Source organism: Aspergillus mulundensis, assembly GCF_003369625.1.
Source record: "Aspergillus mulundensis strain DSM 5745 chromosome Unknown scaffold_6, whole genome shotgun sequence".
In the NCBI taxonomy this organism is placed as follows: domain Eukaryota; kingdom Fungi; phylum Ascomycota; class Eurotiomycetes; order Eurotiales; family Aspergillaceae; genus Aspergillus; species Aspergillus mulundensis.
Window position 1 is genome coordinate 2165052 of NW_020797894.1, and position 18705 is coordinate 2183756.

Consider the following 18705-nt stretch of genomic DNA (forward strand, 5'->3'; position numbering starts at 1 on the left):
TGCGCTACAGAACTGCGTAGCCTATCTCGAGCGACAGGTCCGATCACTACGGGACAGTCGCGGTGCAGAAATGGAAGATGGAGACCTCCAATTGCGAACCAGCCCAGGTCGCCCTTTGCGAGAGCAAGAACAGGAGCAAGAAGGGGCCATTGCGTTGCCGCGTGATGAGTCGGTGGATGAATGGATATTCGAACTTCCGCCGCTACCTTGGGACACATACAAAACAGCCTTGGTGCGCTCTGTGCTGGCTGGAAAACGCTCCCAAATCCAGCTTGATAAACCGAGTGGCCGAACAGTTTATATGGGACCGACAAGCAACCAGCATCAGATGGGTACGGCTGGTTCCCAGCTGCCGAGGCCGGTTGAGCTACCCAATGCCGAAGGCCAGGCCAACAGCACCAGTTTTACTCTTGCTGAGCTGCAGTTGTTCTACCGTATGCTTTTAGGGAGAAGGCACAGACTACATCCCCAGTGGTATGTGTTGATGCTTGCGCGGACGTGGAGGCGTTGATCCAGCAATCAGCCTCGCACCCTCTGCTTCGACAGGATGTTTCGTGTCCGAGGCGGACGAGCCTACAACTCAAGTCCTGTCGCGCAAGTCGTCATTGGTTGAACATTACGGCGGTGAATTCAGCTCAATGGCGGGCCTTGAGCTTGAAAATTGCTGCTTGGAAAACATGAAGGCGTTCTTGCTGAAAGCATATCTTGACGCGCTGCATGGAAAATTTGACTCTGCTACAGTTCTTAACAGTAAGCCCACAGCTAAGCTACCGGACTGTCACTGACCAGGTCCAGGTGTCGCTTGTGCGATGGCCAAAAGGCTTGGAGTACATGTCGACTGTATGTCAGATCAGGCAACATTGAATGACCTTGCAACGGAGGCAAAGGAGCCTGCCTCTGCCTTTTGGGCTTGCCTCTGGCTTGATAGGTAAATTCGCTTCTCTCCTGATAAACACAAACTCACTGGCTTAGGCGGCTGGCCGTACTCGAAGGAAGGGGTTGTCACATCGACCATGTCGATGTATCAACCACTCGACCCCTAACACTCCTGTCGACGAGCGCCGAAGTTGGCGAACTTCCATTGTCGCTCGAGCTCATCTTTGCCTGCCATGTGGAACTCTTTTGGAATCAGGACATTGTCCTCGGCAAGCTGTATGCTTTCGTTAACTCTAACTTTGCCCTTCGTTTACCAGGTCTACAGGTACCGGTTTATCGACGATGTTGCGAAAGACGATGCCATCTCGGATGGCCACATGAAGTACATTTCATGGCTCTCCTCAGTGCCCTCGGCTATGCGGGATATACCAAAAAGCAAGACAATCCATCCGAGTTTACTTGCTTTCCAGTATGATTCATACCAGTTGCCTTGTACTTTGCTAACGTTTCCCAGTTTGTGCTTCCATACGGGCCTCATTCTCCTGCATCGCCGGTTGCTTGGCGACCCTGGTCAAACTGCAGAACTATCCAATCGTCGGTGCCAGGAGTCTGCAAGTACCATCACGACGCTTCTGAAACCATACCGCGATATCTTTCCCAACACATTGTCGGATCCCATGGTCTTACATGCCGCTTTCACATCTGCATTGGTCCACCTCGCTCTTCTCTTGCAACCGGATATTGTGTCGTACCGATCATCTCTGAGAGCCCTTCGTGTGACCAAAGAATTTCAGTTCAACTAAGGTATGTCAAGACCACACATTCGGCATCTCGCATTCTCGATGACTTGAAAGCCTTTGCGGTAAAGTGGAATATTTCGCCTGCAAACGCTCCAAGCTTTTGGACTGCTCGAAGCGACGAGCTCTTCGATAGTGCTTTGCAAGAGGTTCTCACAGACCAGCCGGTTAATGTCCAATGTTAATGCCATCGGATTATTAGCCACTTTTCATCATGCCACGATCGAATGATGTTTTCATATTCCCATTGCGCCACCACGCGAACTGTCGTTTTCAGCGTTGAATCTCTCCGTGGTCCCTGAAGCTATGTGTTTGCTTGACCTAAGGGCTGTCTAGCACAGCAAATTTGCAGACTAATCATACAGACGATCGAGGTCCTCCAAGCTCTTGTTGGCGGTTTCCGGCAACCAGAGATACGATATGGCCGCGACAACAAAGCTTAGGCCGCAAAACAAAAACATAACATTTGACCCCAACGCGGCAAAGAGGTAGCGGCTTATCATGCTGGTGAAAAAAGACCCCAGACCGAGGCCAACAATGCCAATTGAGCTGCCTCGTATCCTCGATCGCGCCGGAAAGATTTCAGATGGGTACGTAAACAGAGCCCAGACTGTGCCGTTAGCTTCGAAGTATACCTGCTGCAAGGGGAAACTTACGCCAAGTCATCCCAAACACAGCGTTCCAAATCATCATCAGAGCGATCACAGCGGAACTGTACTGCTTTCCTAGCGGGGTGTCGGTCTAAATGGTCTTCGACACGAAGTGGCCGCACATTCCAACAAATACAAATAGGATGGAGCCAAGCAAAGCACCATATATGAAGGCCCTCCGACGCCCAATCTTGTCGGCATACATCGCGCCAATAAACCCAACCACTGCCTGGATCACAATACCTATCCCTAGAAGCAGCGACGCTAAGTCAGTTGACCAGCCACCCGATTCGAATATCTTGATTCCGTACCCGGCAACGATGCCGGATCCCACCATGGCTTGCGTCGCAAACTGCACGAACAAAGCCGACCATGTCCGCCGGGCCGTTTTGTACCTGTCTTCTTTAAAAAGCATGCTCAGATATGTGGTTGAGGAATTGTGGACAAGTTCTTCGTTCAGTGCTCTCTAAATGGAAACAATTTCTTCGTCAACCTTCTTGGCCGTTTCAAAGACACCATCAATCTGGCGCTCCTGTATCGAATGCAAGATGCCTCTTGCCTCTTCGATAAGACCCCTCCGCACCAGCCATCGCGGAGATTCCGGAAGAATCCACACAAGGCCGGAGACAAGCAGAATCAGGACGCATTGGTAGGCAATCCGAAACCGCCACAGAATCTCCCTGTTCGTCCCTTTCGATATCCCGTATACTAGGAAGTATGACTGACTGGCTCGCAGTGCAGCGCAGCACATCTGCAACCCGATTGCTCGGCCTCTCATTCTAGGGTCGATGGACTCCGCCGACCAGTTCAGACCAACCGAGTCGAATGACCCTGTCGCCAAACCGTTCAGAAAGCGCAACGCCAATGCCCAGCCGAAGTTCTGCAGAGACGCAAACAATGGGATCGCGACCATCGCGTATATTCCAGCGCTGAAAATGGCCCGGCGCCGTCCGACTTTGTCTGAGATGGGTCCGATCATCAACGCGCCGATAATGACACCGACCCAGTATATGGCGTTGATGAGACCGATCAGACGTTTCGTGTGTTTTGATCCGTCTGTGAGGCCAGTGCACTCCAGATAAGATGGTGTTGACGAAACGCTCCCCATCAATGCGACGTCTTCAGGCCATCTGGCGTCAGCTTACTATTGCGCCATCACCTAAGAACAGAGGACCTACTGATGCCAGATATCATGAGACAAGCGCAGCCTGCCATGATTACTCCTCTGCGCGAGGCAGCTGGGGACAGTCCGTTGAAACGATAGGTTGGTGTTGGCCCAGGAACGAACCTAACCCAAGAAGGCGCGGGCTCGAAACTGTAGGAAACACCAGGCTGGCCGTCAAGGTCCATAACGTTAGCTGTCTCTGCGCTCGCTACTTTGCTCTCGTCCATTCTCGCGCGACTCGTTTTTTGAAATGTTAGGGCCGAGTTGAGAATACAAGTTCCAGAGAACGCCGGCCCTGGCCGCGGGGCACAGTACGGGTTATCTACACATGGGCCGGTGTCATGCTCTTCCACCGTGATACCAACAATGAAGGCGGCGTCTTCGTTATCCTCGAGTCTTCCATCCAAACGAAGAAGGGTCTCAAGGCCAATGGCCTCCTGCCCACCGACACCGCGGCCGCCACTGACAGTCCTGGCCAGGACGGCGCCAGTGAGGAACTTCCTCATACGGCTGTTGTCGGAGGTGGGTTCACTGAGGTCATTGCGCCCGGTGGGCGGAGTATTACGGACCCTCTCCCAGCGGATTGGGAGGGCATTGTCTATGCTGAGTTGGACTTTGACGAGATATATCGTGCGAAGCAGTGGGTTGATCCTGTTGGACATTACTCTCGCCCTGACATCTTTACGCTCTTTGTGAGAGGTGAGACGAGAAGGCACGTTGAGAGGGATGGAGGAGAGGATGGGTTTGAGCATGTTGAGAGGTTTCCGGAGTTGGAGGACGGGTAGATTGATACTTTGCACCGTCAGTATTTTTCCTTTGTGATGTGCTGCTCGCCCATTTCCCTTGAAGAGATCTGTTGCATATATCTTCTGCGACCCAATCCGTCAAACTATAACAGTTCTATGGCAGAGTTCGGAATATATATATATTGAATATTGAGATGTTTCTTTCATTTCACCCAACCACATTCTCACCCATTGAGTCGCTCCCCTCCATAGGGTCATATATCTATGGACTCTCATCATCGCTGCAGAGAAGAGGACACTCCGGCGCATTTTGCCGCTGGATGGCTATACATGCGGCCATGCCTGAGCACACGCCATACCCCGGGTGGACAGTGACGTCATCCCGGTACAGAGCAGTCAATCGGGCTTAGCTCGGATTCCAGTCATGTGATCACCGTGGACTGCTCCTGCTCAGACTCCACTTGAATTCTTGATCTTCCCTCGCCTGCTTCTCTCTCAATAGTCAATATATTCAATACTCATATCAACTCCAATGGCGCCGCCTCACCGCCGTTCAAGACCGAAGATTTCCCTCTGGACGCGCTTCCGGATATGGCTTCGACGCCTTGAGTCCCCTCTCCGAATTCGGAGCAGTATAATCCGTCTCTCCCATCACCATAACTACCCTCGACTTGCTCTCCTGCGTTTGTTCATCCCCTTCCCTTCCTGGTTCTTCCCAGTACCAGGACCCTTCTCCCCTCGTGCTTTGATAGAAGACGAAAAGCACGGGACCGGAATCATCGAGCGTCAATTCGGCGACATCACCAACCTTCGCGCCATTCCAATCTGGCAGATGCGCGATACCCAGCTGCGATGTATCTACCGTCTCTACGAGCTGCATCTTGCAAACCGTTATGACATGATTGGTTTCGAGACTGAGTACTTCTTCTATCGGCCGGAGTGGAAAGTCCGAGATATCCCTGATCCCGCAGACCCGGATCCGATCCGGTATGCTCTCCTCGCGTCAATCGTTGAGGAATTGCACGAAGCCGTTAACTGGCGGTTGAGCCTGGGCTTGCGGAGAAATCGCAAGCATGTATATCGTGAGGAGGATAGTGACCCTTTCCCTCCGTTTACCCCTGAAGTCCTTCCGGGCTGGACTAGACATGTGCCCCCGATTGATAGGGGTCTCCTCAGGAAATCGATGCCTGCGGAAATGCTAGATGCCGAGGGTAACCTTGTATTGGAAGAAGGTGGCAAGGATGAAAACTTCGCTAGGCGCAATATTGTAACGAATACGGGCTGGTTCTACACAATCTAGGCATCGCCAACTGGTCTTTGATTTCACTTGAATCCTAAGGCATAATCTGCTCGCCTCGGCCCTATCCGAAAATATCCTCGTTGTACTGCTGGCAGTACGCCTCAGCGACCCGCTGCATCGTTCCATGATCAGGCAACACGTCGAATCCATTCAAGTTCATCGTCCGGATCACCTCGAGATCCAGCGGTCCATTGTTCCGTTCCCGAAGCTTCTTCAACATCGCGATTGCATCAGACATGTCCAGCTCTGCCTTCCTTCCTCTATCCCCCGCGTGTATTCTCCTTAGCTTCCGCTCGAGTGCCCATTCAAGCGGTGCAGCAAGAACCTCCAGATTCTCCCCCTTGAACAACGTGATCCCCTGCTTTGCGGCGCCCTCAAACACGATCTCCCGCGTCCGCTTGGTCACAAATATGGCCATGGCCTCATTCACCCAGTCGTCCACGAACTGTAGCTTCGCCGCCACGGAGAGAATCGCGTCCTGGAACGGCTTCTGTACGTCTTCGTCTCGGGCGAACTCAGGATCCATCAGGTAGTCGAGGTCGCCGGTGGCATCGCGGTTCTTCAGGTAACTCACGGCCAGGAAACCGCCTGCCGAGACGATTCGGATCGGTGCGAAGGCGACCAGCCAGGGATCGGTCCCCATTTCTTTGTCCAGAGCTATGAGCCCTTTGTCTTGTGTCAGAATCGGTTACGGCCCTAGTCACGATAGGAGGAGAGCTCGGCAACGTACCTGCCTTGAAGTCGTCTTCGTTCAGGTATTTCTTCTTCTCGGCCATGGTCAAGCTGCGTTCGTTCGATGCGAAGTGAGGAGAAACACAAGTTCGCGATTTTATCTCGCTCCCTGCTTCTGTTAAGCGCCCTGTATCGACTGATCGTGAGTTGGCAATAGATGAAACCGACCATGGCCTTTGGCAGAAAACCTCCAATCGAATCCAGTATTTGAACCTCTAAGCGCCTTCCTTCAAAACCTCGAGGATGTTGGCTAGAGAGTGGCCCTCAGAAGTGTTACCTGGTGGGGTCTTGGGCCAGGGTCCGCGAGGGGCCTCGAAGGTGGGGTTGCCGCACGGGCCCTTCCACCATGACATGAGTGAACGCTCTCTGCAGCTGCTACAACCAACACTCCTCGTCGAGAGATTTGCCATTGTCAAAGACAACGTTTCACCCAGAAAGCTTACCAGCGCTTTATCATGCACTCACTGAAACTCAGCCACCAAGCAAAATCCAGCGGTCGGAGCTTCATGACAAGCAATATCTGAGTCGCAGATGTCCGTGGCAGACACCACCGGCGCGGTAGCGGATAATGCAATACCCAGTGATGATTGGACTGCTCAGGAGTGCGTGGCTCGTGCATAGGCACCCCCTCTGTCCCAATGAGCGGCGAGGGTATCCTTCGGCCGTGCACATGCCATTCTCCGGCCTAGTCAGCAACGAGGAGAGATTTCAACCAGGTGACGGCATCGGATCTCGAATCCAACTAGCGGCTCTACGTAGCCTCATCAACCATGCATTCTACATGTTCCGTTGTTGTGAGACCGCGACATGACCTTGACACCATCGGCGCCGGGTTCCGGACGAAGACGAAAGAACCTACATTGCACGGTCGCACAACGAACTCGTCGCACAGAACCAGTCCATATTGGGAGCTCGACAAAGGACTGAGACTGGAGTTTCAAAGTAGGTTCAATCGACCTCTTGCCTTGACGTGCGAAATGGCATTGGCCGGCCCCTGCACTTTTGTCTCGAGATTGACGATGAACATTTTCATCGAAGCGGACGGCTGGAATTCGTGACATCGGCTGTGCCTGATGCTGTGATGGGGTTTCGAGGTGGTACAGGAACTGCCAGTGTATGCTTATCCCCCGAGCCGCCGAGTCTGTGCCCAGGGCCAGGGGCAGAGACAAGCTTCTTTGACGGGGAAGAAACAGTACGGTGAACAAACTGAAATTGCGATTCTAGGTGATATAGCGGACGGATCTCTCAGTGACCCACCAGTAAGGGGTATAAATCTCGTTGATGGTTGAAAATATTATACACTGGGCACGAAGTATGCTTTGCGATCAGCAAGACCAGTGCGTCTAACGTCATCCAAACAAAGAAGCGGTCATCTGGGGAGGACGCATAGTCGGCCCCAGACAAGACGACAAGCACCCAACCTATCCTCAAGCAATGCCAATCTCCGCCATGAATTTACGAGTAGGTCCCATCACGGGAACGGCCATGCAGCCGAGACAAACAAACAGCACGAGCCGCAATGGACGAATCCTCGACGGAGCAGCCGTCGGAGCAAACGGCAGTAGCGCGGCGTGACGTACCAAAGCGCTCTAGCAGATCTGCAGCGCGGAGTTGGTAGCCCGATTCATAGCCACTGCCGCACTTGATCTTTGTCGATCGCCTTAGCCAAGTGTGCCATTAACCGGATTCGGATGCATTCAGCGCTGCGGCACTGCCACGGCACATGTTGTTTGTTCACTGCTTCGGACAGCCTTGCGAGGTTGGACGAGATTCGATACTTCCGTTGGGGGCTCTTCCCGTCGTTTCAGCACCGTATAAGGACCTGAAGCGCCCGTGGATTTCCCCTGTCGACCAATTTCCCCAAGCCTGCGGCTCACGGTATCCTCCTGCGATATGTCGGAGAATAGTACAAGCGCCTTAACTCCCAGCACGGAGAAGGCCGTTTCTAACGGCAATGGCAATGTCGCTGCACCTACACCTAACCCGCGCGAGGGCATGCCTGCGTGGAAATGGCAGGGGAGCATGGTCGTCATCCTGCTGACAACCTTGATCAACGGTATGCCCCATGGCCTAGTTCGATCCATAGTCACTAACGAGTCAGGCTACGACGTGAGCAACGTCGCCAACATCCAGGCCCGCCTGTACGAAGCATTTGGCAATATCCAGCTGCTCCCCTGGATCGGACTCTCGTACAGTCTCGCCAACTTCGCTGTGCTCGGCTTCGCCCGGAAGATCATGCAGTGCTTTGACATGCGCTGGATCTATATCGTCAACGTCGTCATTTTCATGGCTGGCGCTGCTGTGGCCGGCGCGGCACCGAACATCTCGGCTGTTATTGTCGGACGTATCATCATGGGCGTTGCCGGTGCGGTTGTTTACCAGAGGTACCTTATCCATCTCCCTTCTCACCTTCGTGCTCCTGTTGACACGCGGCGGTTACAGTAACCTAACCTTCGTCGCCGTCTTTGCATCCCCTGCCGAAACTCCTCGCCTGTTCGGCCTTCTCAGCGCAACCTGGGCCATCGGGCTGGTGATCGGCGGGCCCATTGGCTCGGCCCTAGCTGCCAATCCAGACACCACCTGGCGATGGGCGTTCTACATGAACCTTCCTTTTTGTGGTCTTGGCTTAGCAATTAGTGTTCTATGCATCCCATCGAAGTACCTGGGCCCCGATATCCCGGTCTTCCAAAGGCTCCGCAAGATCGACCCCGTCGGCCTGATACTCAACATGGCGTCACCCGTGCTGTTCGCTCTCGCGCTCGAATTCTCCGGCCCAGTCTGGGAGTGGGACTCCGGCAGCACAATCGCCGTGTGGATCATATTCGGCTTCGTGACGATCGCCTGGGTCATCCAGCAAGCCTTCTGCATCTTCACTACCCCGGAAGAACGCTCCATCCCATGCCACCTCCTCACCCGCCTCGACCTCCTCCCTCTGTGGGTCGCATCCGGCTGCGCAGGCGCCTCCTACGCTGTGACCCTCTACTACGCACCTCTCTTCTTCGCCTTCGCGCGCGGCCACGACTCCCTGCAGCAAACTGTCCGCATACTCCCATTCATCCTCGTCTTCATTGCCGTCGTGATCTTCGTCGGCGGAGCCCTCCCGAAGATCGGACGATACGCACCGATCTATCTCCTCGCCGGTATATTTACGATCTCCGCATCCGCCGCAATGGCAAATACAATGTCCGACCCAACGACCTCCGAGTCCACCATAATGGGCCTCGAAGCACTCATCGGCATCGGCCTTGGCTGCTCCTTCCAGCACGGTGTCGGTATTTCCAACGTTATCAACCAGCAGTCACCGCGCGACCGCGTCGACTCAGCCATCCTCTTCAACATGGCGCAGATGGGCGCGATAGCAATCGTTCTCGCTGTGGCCGGGAGTATTTTCCAGAACGTCGGCTTCACCTTCCTCCGCGACGCGGTCGGTGATCGCGGGTATTCCGAGGAGGATCTGCGTCAGGCGTTGGCCGGTGTCTCGAGCGTTGTCTGGCAGAGTCGCGATCCTGAGGTCTTGGGTAACGGCATTGAGGCGGTTAGTAAGGTAATTGCGAGAGAATTCTACCTTGTTCTTGCGAGCGGTGTCCTTTGTCTCGTCTGTGCGTTGGGCATGGGGTGGAGGAGGTTGGATTATGGGGCTGCGGTGCCGAAGATCGAGGCTGAGTCTGGAGATTCTGACAGGGTAAGGGTGGAGGCTCGGGCTTGAGGTCCTTATTCTGTATACTTTGTTCATGCGATTAGGAACGTAAGGTCCCGAAGAGAAGGCCGACGGAGGCCATAACAACAAGGGATTCCCATCCCAGGACCTCCCGCAAAAGCTCTAAGCATAACAGTATGGTTAGATCCTCCATCTCCATAATGTCTAAATGGCTTGATTGACCTCCAGACTAAAGGTCTAGGCCGGCCCAATCCCCAGCCCAGGTAAGCATCGCCTCCAAGGCTCCAACCCGCCCTGCGCCCCGTCCAGCCCATCCGCATTCTAGCGGGCTCCAGCTCGATCATTCATAACCCCAACCCCGCGCCCTTTTCTCCATCCCACTCATTCACCCTCCTCACCACAATCCTCACAATGGGATCCTCAACCCCCAAATCTAACCCCAATTCACCCTCCCTCCCAAAAAACTACACCCTCATCCCCGGCACCCCGCCAATCCCCTCCTACCTGCACCTGCGCCTCTCCGCCGGCCTCTCCCCCAAAACCCGCGCGCAGGCTGCGGCCGTTGCGACGGGCACCTGGCACGGCGTGTACATCACCCACAGCCCTCCGCATCCCACGCCCCCGGTGCCGCAGTCTCATGGCGCGCCGATACCGGTTGCCATGGGCCGGATTGTCAGCGATGGCGCGTGGGTCTTTCATATTGTGGATGTGGCGGTGCTGCCGGAGTATCAGCGGAAGGGGCTGGGGGGTGTGGTTTTGGATCAGTTGTTAAGGTACATTATGCAGCATAAGGCGCAGGGGGATCCGTATGTTAATCTGCTTGCGGATGGGCCGGGGCGCGGCTTGTATAGGAGGTTTGGGTTTGTGGAGAGTGAGGTGTTTGGGAGTTTGGGGATGGTTTGGGGGGGTTGGAGGGGGTTCTATAAGGATGGGGAAAGGGAGGGGGAGGGGAATGGGGTGGTGGAAGGGGAAGAGGAGAAGGAGAAGCAGTGATCATATTTTACCACCGTGGACGAATGCTTCGCTTATAGAGGGGGAAGCGCTCTTTACAGGATGATTATTATGGGATAATGGCCATGTCTCTTGCCTAGCACACCATCCAGGGGAATTGTTGCGCCCACCAGCAAGTATAGAGAGGCACGAGCACGGCTGACTTGGGCGATCGGCCGTTTATGCTGATTGTGCTGTTATTCTGTATCTATCCCCATGTGCCTGGCATCGTTCTCCATTGGCGGTCAATTTGACATGGAATTAGGGCTGGCTTCCGTCCCAAGTTTTTGACTCCGCTTCCACCGGGGATACTCCGTATGGCACCGAGGCAGTGGAGGCGGATGGAGCAGGGTCGCATTCCAATCCGCCTGGCCCACTCTGACTCATGGCGAGATTAAGCTTGAAGACAAGACCAGGGCAAGGGTTCATTGATGCTGGGGCAATAGGCACGCTGCAAGTGCACCCTGCAGTGTTGAGTCACACGGGACCCTGCCATTGAGTCATCGCAGCTTGATCTTACGGTGAGCGTGAAGCACTGCAGAATATACCGGTACGCATACGCACGTAAGATCTGCCTGAACCAATCCGACCGTCGCTGGCTGATCCTCCGAGCAGCCCGGCCCCGCGTGCCAGACCAAATATGAGCCAACTTAATATCCCCCGCCATCTCCCCAGTGCTATTTAACTAGCTAGCCGTCGCCATGTCCCGCGCCGCGGCTTCTTTCCAAGTTGTTTGCAACCGCCATGACCGTCGACGACGCCCGCCCATGGGGCTACACCTGGCGCTCCTCGCAGCGCTTCATCATCGCCACCGCCACAACCAGCCTGTTTTCTGGTCGCGACACCTTCACTATCGTGATGACATCCGCTAATTTTATGTAAATGTAGAATGCTTCCTCTTCGGCTTCGTCGTCCCCATCCTCCCGTACATGCTCGAAACCCGCCTCGCCCTCGACCCCTCGCAGACGCAGAACCTCACCACCACCCTCCTCACCCTCTACGGCGCCGTCTCGCTTGTCTCCGCGCCCTTCATCGCCCACTTTGCTGATAAGACGCCGAGCAGGAAGGGTCCCTTGCTGTTGGCCCTTGCGGCTTGTGCGTCGGGGACGGTCCTGGTTGCTTGTGCGCCGGCTGGTGCGTTTACACCACCCACTGCTTGATTCTGCGGGTGTAAATGCTGATGAGGCGTGTAGTGTGGGTTCTAATGGCCGGGCAGATCTTGCAGTCCCTTGCCAGCGCGTCGGTCTGGATCGTCGCGTTCGCGACGCTGGTGGATAACGTCGACGAGCGGAGTAAGGGCAAGGTCACCGCCACCGCCATGTCCTTCGTCTCGATGGGCATCTTCGCCGGTCCAATGGTTTCGGGCTTTCTCCTGCAGTTGCTCGGATACTGGCCTGCTTGGTCGGCGGCGCTGCTATTGCTAGCTCTCGACTTCCTCGCCCGGCTGCTGATGATCGAGACCCCGTCGCCACGAGAGAGACAGCCCCCAGCTGCCGAACAGGCGCAGGAGCAAGCGCAAGAACGAGCGCCCCTCCTCCCAGAGCCCGAGCACGAAGCAGACGATCCCAACCCTGCACCCGCACCCCCGCGCGGCTTCTACAAAATCATGCTCACAAACCCGCAAATCCTCGCCTCCCTCTTCAACACCCTCGCCCTGTCAATGATCATCGCCGCCTTCGACACGACCTTACCCCTGCACGTCCGCGACGCCTTCGGCTGGGGCAGTCTCCCCGTCGGACTCATCTTCTTCGGCCTGCAGATCCCGACCATCGCGCTCGGCCCGGCCGTCGGCCTCCTGCGCGACCGCATCGGCCTGCGCTACCCGACTACACTCGCCTGCGCCGCTATGGCGCCGCTGCTGTGGCTTCTTGCGCTGCCGGGGGCGCATGGGGTTCCGACGGACCAGACTGGGAAGGGGATTTATATCGCCGCTCTCGCGGGGATTGGGCTGTGTATGGCGTTTACGCGCGGCGCGGGGACATTCCAGATGATGGGTGGGTCGCCTTTATTATCCTCTCCCCGTCCCTTTCTTGCTTCGCAGTGCTGGTGCTAATAAGTGAAATGTAGCCGTCGTGCATGTCCTCGAGCGTGAGGATCCGAACCTCTTCGGTCCGTATGGTGGGAACTCAAGGCTCTCCGGGCTCAGTGAGCTCCCGTTTAACATTGGCATGATGGTTGGCCCGTTGCTCTCGGGCTCGTTCTCGGAGTTCTTGGGGTATTATTGGAGTTGTGTGGTGCTTGCGGTTGTTGCGGGGGCTGTGGCGGGGACGTCGTGGGTTTATTTGACGGCGGAGGGGGTGCAGGTGAGGGAGGTGGAGGGCGAGGTTTGAATCTGTGGCTGAGGTTGGCATGATGGTGATTGTTGGAGTGGGAGGCGGGGGTGTTGGAGAGGTGGGATCAAAAGTTGTGTTTCGTATTGAATGCCCCCCGGGGCACTATATATACAAAATCAAACAGGGCATATTTGTATGTCCCTTACGCGACCTGTCACAGCTCAAACAATCGGCGCTTTGATCAAGGTATGGTACGTCGCACAGCTTGTTGGTCTAACGTGGACGAAGAATACCAGCAGGACCTTGTGCATGGAGCCGTCGGCGATCCCACGCTTGGGACATCTAACAACCCTAGGGCAGTGAATACTCGTCTGCATCTGCAGCTAGAGTACCGCCAGTCCAAGCATGCACGCGCCCAGGAAAGTGAGGATGTGATGTATGCATGGGCAGAGCTGGGAGTGTTTGCTGCTGCATACAATGCGTAAAGGCCGGGGGCATCACAGTCCCAGTTTCGCGACAGAGGTGTGATACAGCGGTTGAGGATGTACCCCAAGGTAAGATCGACAAGCGTATGTCAAACAACCCTGGTCTCCGTCGCCAGTCGCACCTACAGCATCAGATCAGGGACCCAGACCCCGAGTGTACCTTCTTCTCATGTTGCCCGAGTCCCGACCAAGGACTCAAACCCACTGCGCTCTCCACCAACGTGTCCAGAATGCAGCCCGGCACTTCCTCCCCCGTGGCCGTCTCAACTAACCCGCCTGGCAAAGTGAATCCCTCGGCCTGTCGTACTCAGCTTCCTCGGGGGGTTACTCTGTCATTCTCGATCTCCAGTTGTTCTTCGTACTGTGTACTGCGTGCGCCGTGTGCGGCTGCTTTGTCCATCGTCGCCAGCAGGCGTGGTAGTTGCTTCACCTATGGCTGCTGATTATGGCCGATCAAGTCTTTCCGTGTAAGCGATGAGCCCATTTACACGCCCACGTGCACGGGCTTTCCCGTCTGTGGGGTGGGCATTGTGTAAGGACTAAGGACTGGGGATGAACGTTGAAAGTTGGGGGTATAAATGGGCAATGGGCTGTAGGTCGGGATCGAGGTCTGCCTTTTCGGTGGCCTTTTGGTGAGGAGCAGTTGCGAGGTGGTGACGGAGACGGGCATGTGGTCCTGGCGCGAGCTTGTCGGACCCGATGAAACAGCTTGGAAGATGTCTCCAACGCTGTAGTCTAGCGCCTCGCCGTCTTATTCTTAACGAGAAGGGGAAATGCAGAAGCCAGCCCGGTGTTCCTTGGTGCTGCGCCATGCCACATGGTTTAGAGTGCCGCCCCACTGCGCCTGCATTTGTGAAGCAATAGTGTATGCACCGGCGCATAGCAGACGCTACCCCAACACCCTCAAGAGTCGACTAGACTCGCGACGGGAAAAGCGGGCCTCATCTCATCTCCTGGTGAGTCCACTCCCCGATCCTTTGGGGCAAACTGGCCACTGCGTTGCAAAAGGACGAGATCCTTTCCGTTAGTCGAGGCCCGACTGGAGTCGCTGCTCGCCCGAGGTAAGAGAACCTGCAGGGGTGCTCTCTTAAGTACCCTGCTCTCCTGACGATTCCCCAGCCGTTCACTGCTCCCCCTTCCGCTCGTTTCTCGGAGCCAGTCAACCCAACATGGTCGCCATCTTCCCCATCGAAACGCACAACCAGCGCTCGGTGCTGGGGTGCTCGTTCGCTTTCTCAATTCTCGCCATTGTGGCGGTCGTGCTCCGCTTGGTGGCGCACAAGATCGCGCATAAGAAGTGGACTGTCAGCGACTACTTTATTATCCTCGCTTGCGTGCGCTTTCCATCATCCCACATATATCTTGGATCCTAACACCTCCAGGCATTCTCCATCGGCCTCCAATGCATCAGCATCACCGGCGTCTTCCAAGCAGGCATCGGCTACGACCACGTCACCGCGATCGTGTCGAATCCCAGATACGGCACCGAGCCGGTCACCATCATGTCGAAGCTCATCATCCCACTGCAGTTCCTGTGGGTGCTCAGCCTCATGTGCACGAAAATCAGCATCCTCTTCCTGTACCTGCGCATCTTCCCCGTGCGCTGGCTCGTCGTCTCGTCCTACGCCACAATGGCTGTGATCGTCGCCTGGGCCATAGCCACCATTCTCGCAGGATGCCTCATCTGCCAGCCCTTCGCGTACAACTGGGATAAAACCATCCCCACCGGCCACTGCGGCGACCAGGTCACCTCGTTCACCGTCACGGGGGTCATCAACCTCGTCACCGACGTCGTGGTCCTCACGCTCCCGATGCCCAGTCTCTCGAGACTGCAAATGGCGACGTACAAGAAGGTCACGCTGATCGCGGTCTTCGGGCTCGGTGCAGTGTACGACCCCAGCACCCTGCATCCCTTCTTTATAGGGTACTGACCGGATATACTATAGAACATGCGTCATCTCCGCCCTCCGCATCTCCGTCCTCTCCACCATGGACTTCGCAGACATCACCTACACCATGCCCATGGCCAACATCTTCAGCGGCATCGAGCCCTGCCTCGCCGTGATCCTCGCCTCCGTGCCCATGATGCGTCCCCTGCTCGGCCGCAAGGGCGGGTCAACGAACAACACCGGCCAAACGCCCATGTACTCGAACAGTCACAGCCACAGCGCCTCCAAGAGTCACCCCAAATCGCGGGGGACGAGGAATAATACCCTCGGCATGGGCGATGAGGGGTTTCAGCCGCTCGATGCGGACGATGATACGAGTCAGCTTTGGCTTAGGCCGTTGGGGCCGAAACATCGGGTGGGCGTTTCGGTTCGGCAGGAGGATGGGATGACGGTGGATGAGGTGGATGGGGATAGTTTGGAGAGTTTGGGGGAGACGAGGGAGAGGATTGCTGATAGTAAGGCTGGGAGGGGGAGGGGGATTACGGTTCGGCAGGAGTGGAATGTGAGGGAGTCGCGGTGAGTGACTGAGTGCTCTGTCCAGGGCGGGTTTCTTTTGTTTATATACTTTATGGGTTAATACACTCTCTATCGTCATTGCTCCCAGGGGATGCATATGCAACTCTAAAGGATTGTCTGTCCAAGCGGCCAGATCGATCGATCGGCTTCCAGCGATTGAAGCCCATGGCCTTCATTGTGACCTTTACGATTGATACGGAAACTCGACGCTGAATCCATAGCATGACACCCTTGCTGGGATGATAGTGCTTAACAGCTGGAGCGAGTATTGCATGTCCACCGCTGGACTCTCTATCTTCATTTCGACCACTGCACACTGACAGCCCGAATCAACTGGCATGCCAGACGACGCGAATAACGAAGCTAGGATTGTACATCGGGGAACCATGTCCACCACGATACTCATTATCCTGTAGGCATATGTATTCGCATCTCGCAAGCAATGCCGGTACCGCCAGAACAGGGGTGAGTTGAGCTATGGTCATGGTAGGATACAGGCCAATTGATCTTCTCATCGTTGAATCTGAGTCTATGCTGACCGTAAAAGATATACAGCACGTTGATCAAAGTTCGTCAGCCAATGGTGACTTGATATAATATAAGCAGATTGATGGTCATCATGTCAGCCACTCTCGGCCCTCCAGAAATGGAATATATAATATATAAAGGTGACGTTTTCACCAATCCCGCCCCCGGGCCTTTCAAGCTCGTGATTCCAATGTCTCTCCTACCCGCGCACATAATCACCACCAAAATGTCCTTCTATCCACCTGACGATTGGCTACCATGGTACTAGGTAGTCATATACACGGGCCGCCAGAGCCATGACGAACGGCCTCCTGGCAAATTGTTAACCTAACCGGCCCCCCTTGTGTCTGATATCCAACATCAATCCAATCCATCGCTGGGAGAACCCATGCACGCACTCCTACCCCCGCACAATATCACACCGATGCCCAGCCGGCGCAATCAGAAAGTAGTTCTCGGGCTTCATGCTCTCCGGCGTCGTGCCCGGTGCCAGCTTCACGCCCCGGCACTCCCTGAAGAACTCGGCGGCCGCAAGCCTGAGCTCCATGTACGCGAGATGAATACCAAGGCATACCCTCGCTCCGGCGCCGAATGGCGAGAATGCGGTCTGTGCCGCGGGGTTCCCGTCCTTGAGCCACCTCGACACATCGAAGACATCAGCGTCGGCAAAGATATCCTCGTCCCGGTGCATCGTCCAGCTCTGTGTACTGACGGTCATACCCTCGGAGATGAAATAACCTCCAAGAGTCGCGCCGCCTTCAGGGACAGAGCGCGGGAGAGACCCCGGGGCGGCGCCGTATAGCCGCAATGTCTCCTTGATGACGGCGTTGAGCAGCGGGAGGGTCTCCAGTTTTGCGTCGTCGTACGACTCTCCCAGCCCGAGAAGTTCGTTCTCAAGATCACGCTGCAATTGCGGCCTGCTTAACACAGCCCAGACTAGATACGTCAGCGTCACGGCCGTCGTGTCTGAACCCGCGACAATCAGATTGCCGGCTTCAGAGACAACGTCAAGCTCGCTTAACCCACCCTCGCCACTACTGCCCTTCTCAGCTTCATAGAGCATACCCGAGAAGATGTTCCGGCTCGATGCGCTGTTCGACCGGGCGTTCGTCACTGCTTTCCGACCGTACTCAGTCAGATAGTCGTTCGCCCGGAACATGCACCTGATGCTTGCGATGGGCAAATGCCGCCCGATGAACCCGACGAGCGGGAGTTCCGCGTTGATGCCAGATCCTTTCATCGTGGACTCGAGGATGTGGATGTATTCGTTCTTCTGCTCAGAGTCAGGGTCCGATCACCAATGCACTGAGAAAGAGGATGGATTGGAAGGACGTACCACCCCACCCTCCAGCATCCCGAAATCCTCCCCAAACATCAGATGCCCGGCTACATCGGTCGCAAGGAACGTCCACCATTTCAGCACATCGCACTTTCCATCTCCAGTTGGACCCTCCAACTCCCCCTTCATCCGGGCGACTGCCAGACGAACCTTCTCCCGCACAACCCCCTCCCAAACACGTCTAAGCTCACTCTTCGAAAACGCCCTCGCAAACAACTTTCTCCTCGCAGCGTGCTGTTTGACATCCCTCACAGCAAAGATCCCAGGCTCAGCCTGCCCCATCACGAACTCCTGATACCATGTGCTCTTGAGGAACGGCGTGCCGACGCGGTGGATCTCTTTGAAGTCCGCGAGCGAGGAGATGGAGATCTCGGACGGGCTGATGCGCACGATGCGCCCGTAATCCTTGTGTAAGTTGTCGATGAAGTGGATTCGTTGGCCGGTGATTATGGACAGTTTGAGGGGGAGGCGCGTGAACAGTGTATACAGGGGGCCCGGGATGGATTTCAGTGGGGAGGTGAGGGTTCTGTACGTTTTCTATGAGAGTCATATTGTTAGTCTGGATTAGCTTGCGGAGGATCATGGAGTGTCGGGTTGTGTATACCAGCGCAAGCCAGAGCGCCGTTGCGATGGCGAGGTATACCCAGAGTTTGTCCATGACGGCGGCCGTGGGTACGGTATGGTAGGCGGAGCTGGGGAAA

General features: G+C 55.6%; 8 protein-coding genes across 8 annotated transcripts; 4 read left to right on the forward strand and 4 right to left on the reverse strand.

Annotated features, from left to right (window-relative positions):
• Positions 1-70: 70 nt before the first annotated feature.
• Positions 71-1679, forward strand: DSM5745_06821 (fungal specific transcription factor domain-containing protein; the record flags this gene model as incomplete). Its single annotated transcript, XM_026748837.1, has 6 exons — positions 71-474; positions 524-750; positions 796-928; positions 973-1152; positions 1202-1345; positions 1391-1679. The coding sequence occupies 6 exons, from the start codon at positions 71-73 to the stop codon at positions 1677-1679; spliced, it is 1377 nt and encodes a 458-aa protein (XP_026603141.1).
• Positions 1680-2789: 1110 nt separating this feature from the next.
• On the reverse strand, positions 2790-4240 carry DSM5745_06822 (uncharacterized protein; the record flags this gene model as incomplete). Its single annotated transcript, XM_026748838.1, has 2 exons — positions 2790-3442; positions 3502-4240. 2 exons carry the CDS (start codon positions 4238-4240, stop codon positions 2790-2792), a joined length of 1392 nt encoding a protein of 463 aa, XP_026603142.1.
• Positions 4241-4766: 526 nt separating this feature from the next.
• Positions 4767-5534, forward strand: DSM5745_06823 (uncharacterized protein; the record flags this gene model as incomplete). Its single annotated transcript, XM_026748839.1, has 1 exon — positions 4767-5534. The coding sequence occupies one exon, from the start codon at positions 4767-4769 to the stop codon at positions 5532-5534; it is 768 nt and encodes a 255-aa protein (XP_026603143.1).
• Positions 5535-5595: 61 nt separating this feature from the next.
• On the reverse strand, positions 5596-6310 carry DSM5745_06824 (uncharacterized protein; the record flags this gene model as incomplete). Its single annotated transcript, XM_026748840.1, has 2 exons — positions 5596-6191; positions 6265-6310. The coding sequence occupies 2 exons, from the start codon at positions 6308-6310 to the stop codon at positions 5596-5598; spliced, it is 642 nt and encodes a 213-aa protein (XP_026603144.1).
• Positions 6311-8159: 1849 nt separating this feature from the next.
• Positions 8160-9972, forward strand: DSM5745_06825 (uncharacterized protein; the record flags this gene model as incomplete). Its single annotated transcript, XM_026748841.1, has 3 exons — positions 8160-8322; positions 8368-8650; positions 8709-9972. 3 exons carry the CDS (start codon positions 8160-8162, stop codon positions 9970-9972), a joined length of 1710 nt encoding a protein of 569 aa, XP_026603145.1.
• A 1686-nt stretch (positions 9973-11658) lies between these two features.
• On the forward strand, positions 11659-13244 carry DSM5745_06826 (uncharacterized protein; the record flags this gene model as incomplete). The annotated part of the gene is made up of 4 exons (XM_026748842.1): positions 11659-11749; positions 11803-12048; positions 12108-12908; positions 12982-13244. 4 exons carry the CDS (start codon positions 11659-11661, stop codon positions 13242-13244), a joined length of 1401 nt encoding a protein of 466 aa, XP_026603146.1.
• A 1331-nt stretch (positions 13245-14575) lies between these two features.
• DSM5745_06827 (uncharacterized protein) lies at positions 14576-15973 on the reverse strand (the record flags this gene model as incomplete). The annotated part of the gene is made up of 4 exons (XM_026748843.1): positions 14576-14974; positions 15049-15612; positions 15686-15766; positions 15821-15973. 4 exons carry the CDS (start codon positions 15971-15973, stop codon positions 14576-14578), a joined length of 1197 nt encoding a protein of 398 aa, XP_026603147.1.
• A 1092-nt stretch (positions 15974-17065) lies between these two features.
• DSM5745_06828 (cytochrome P450) lies at positions 17066-18662 on the reverse strand (the record flags this gene model as incomplete). Its single annotated transcript, XM_026748844.1, has 3 exons — positions 17066-17938; positions 18002-18541; positions 18609-18662. The coding sequence occupies 3 exons, from the start codon at positions 18660-18662 to the stop codon at positions 17066-17068; spliced, it is 1467 nt and encodes a 488-aa protein (XP_026603148.1).
• Positions 18663-18705: the final 43 nt, after the last annotated feature.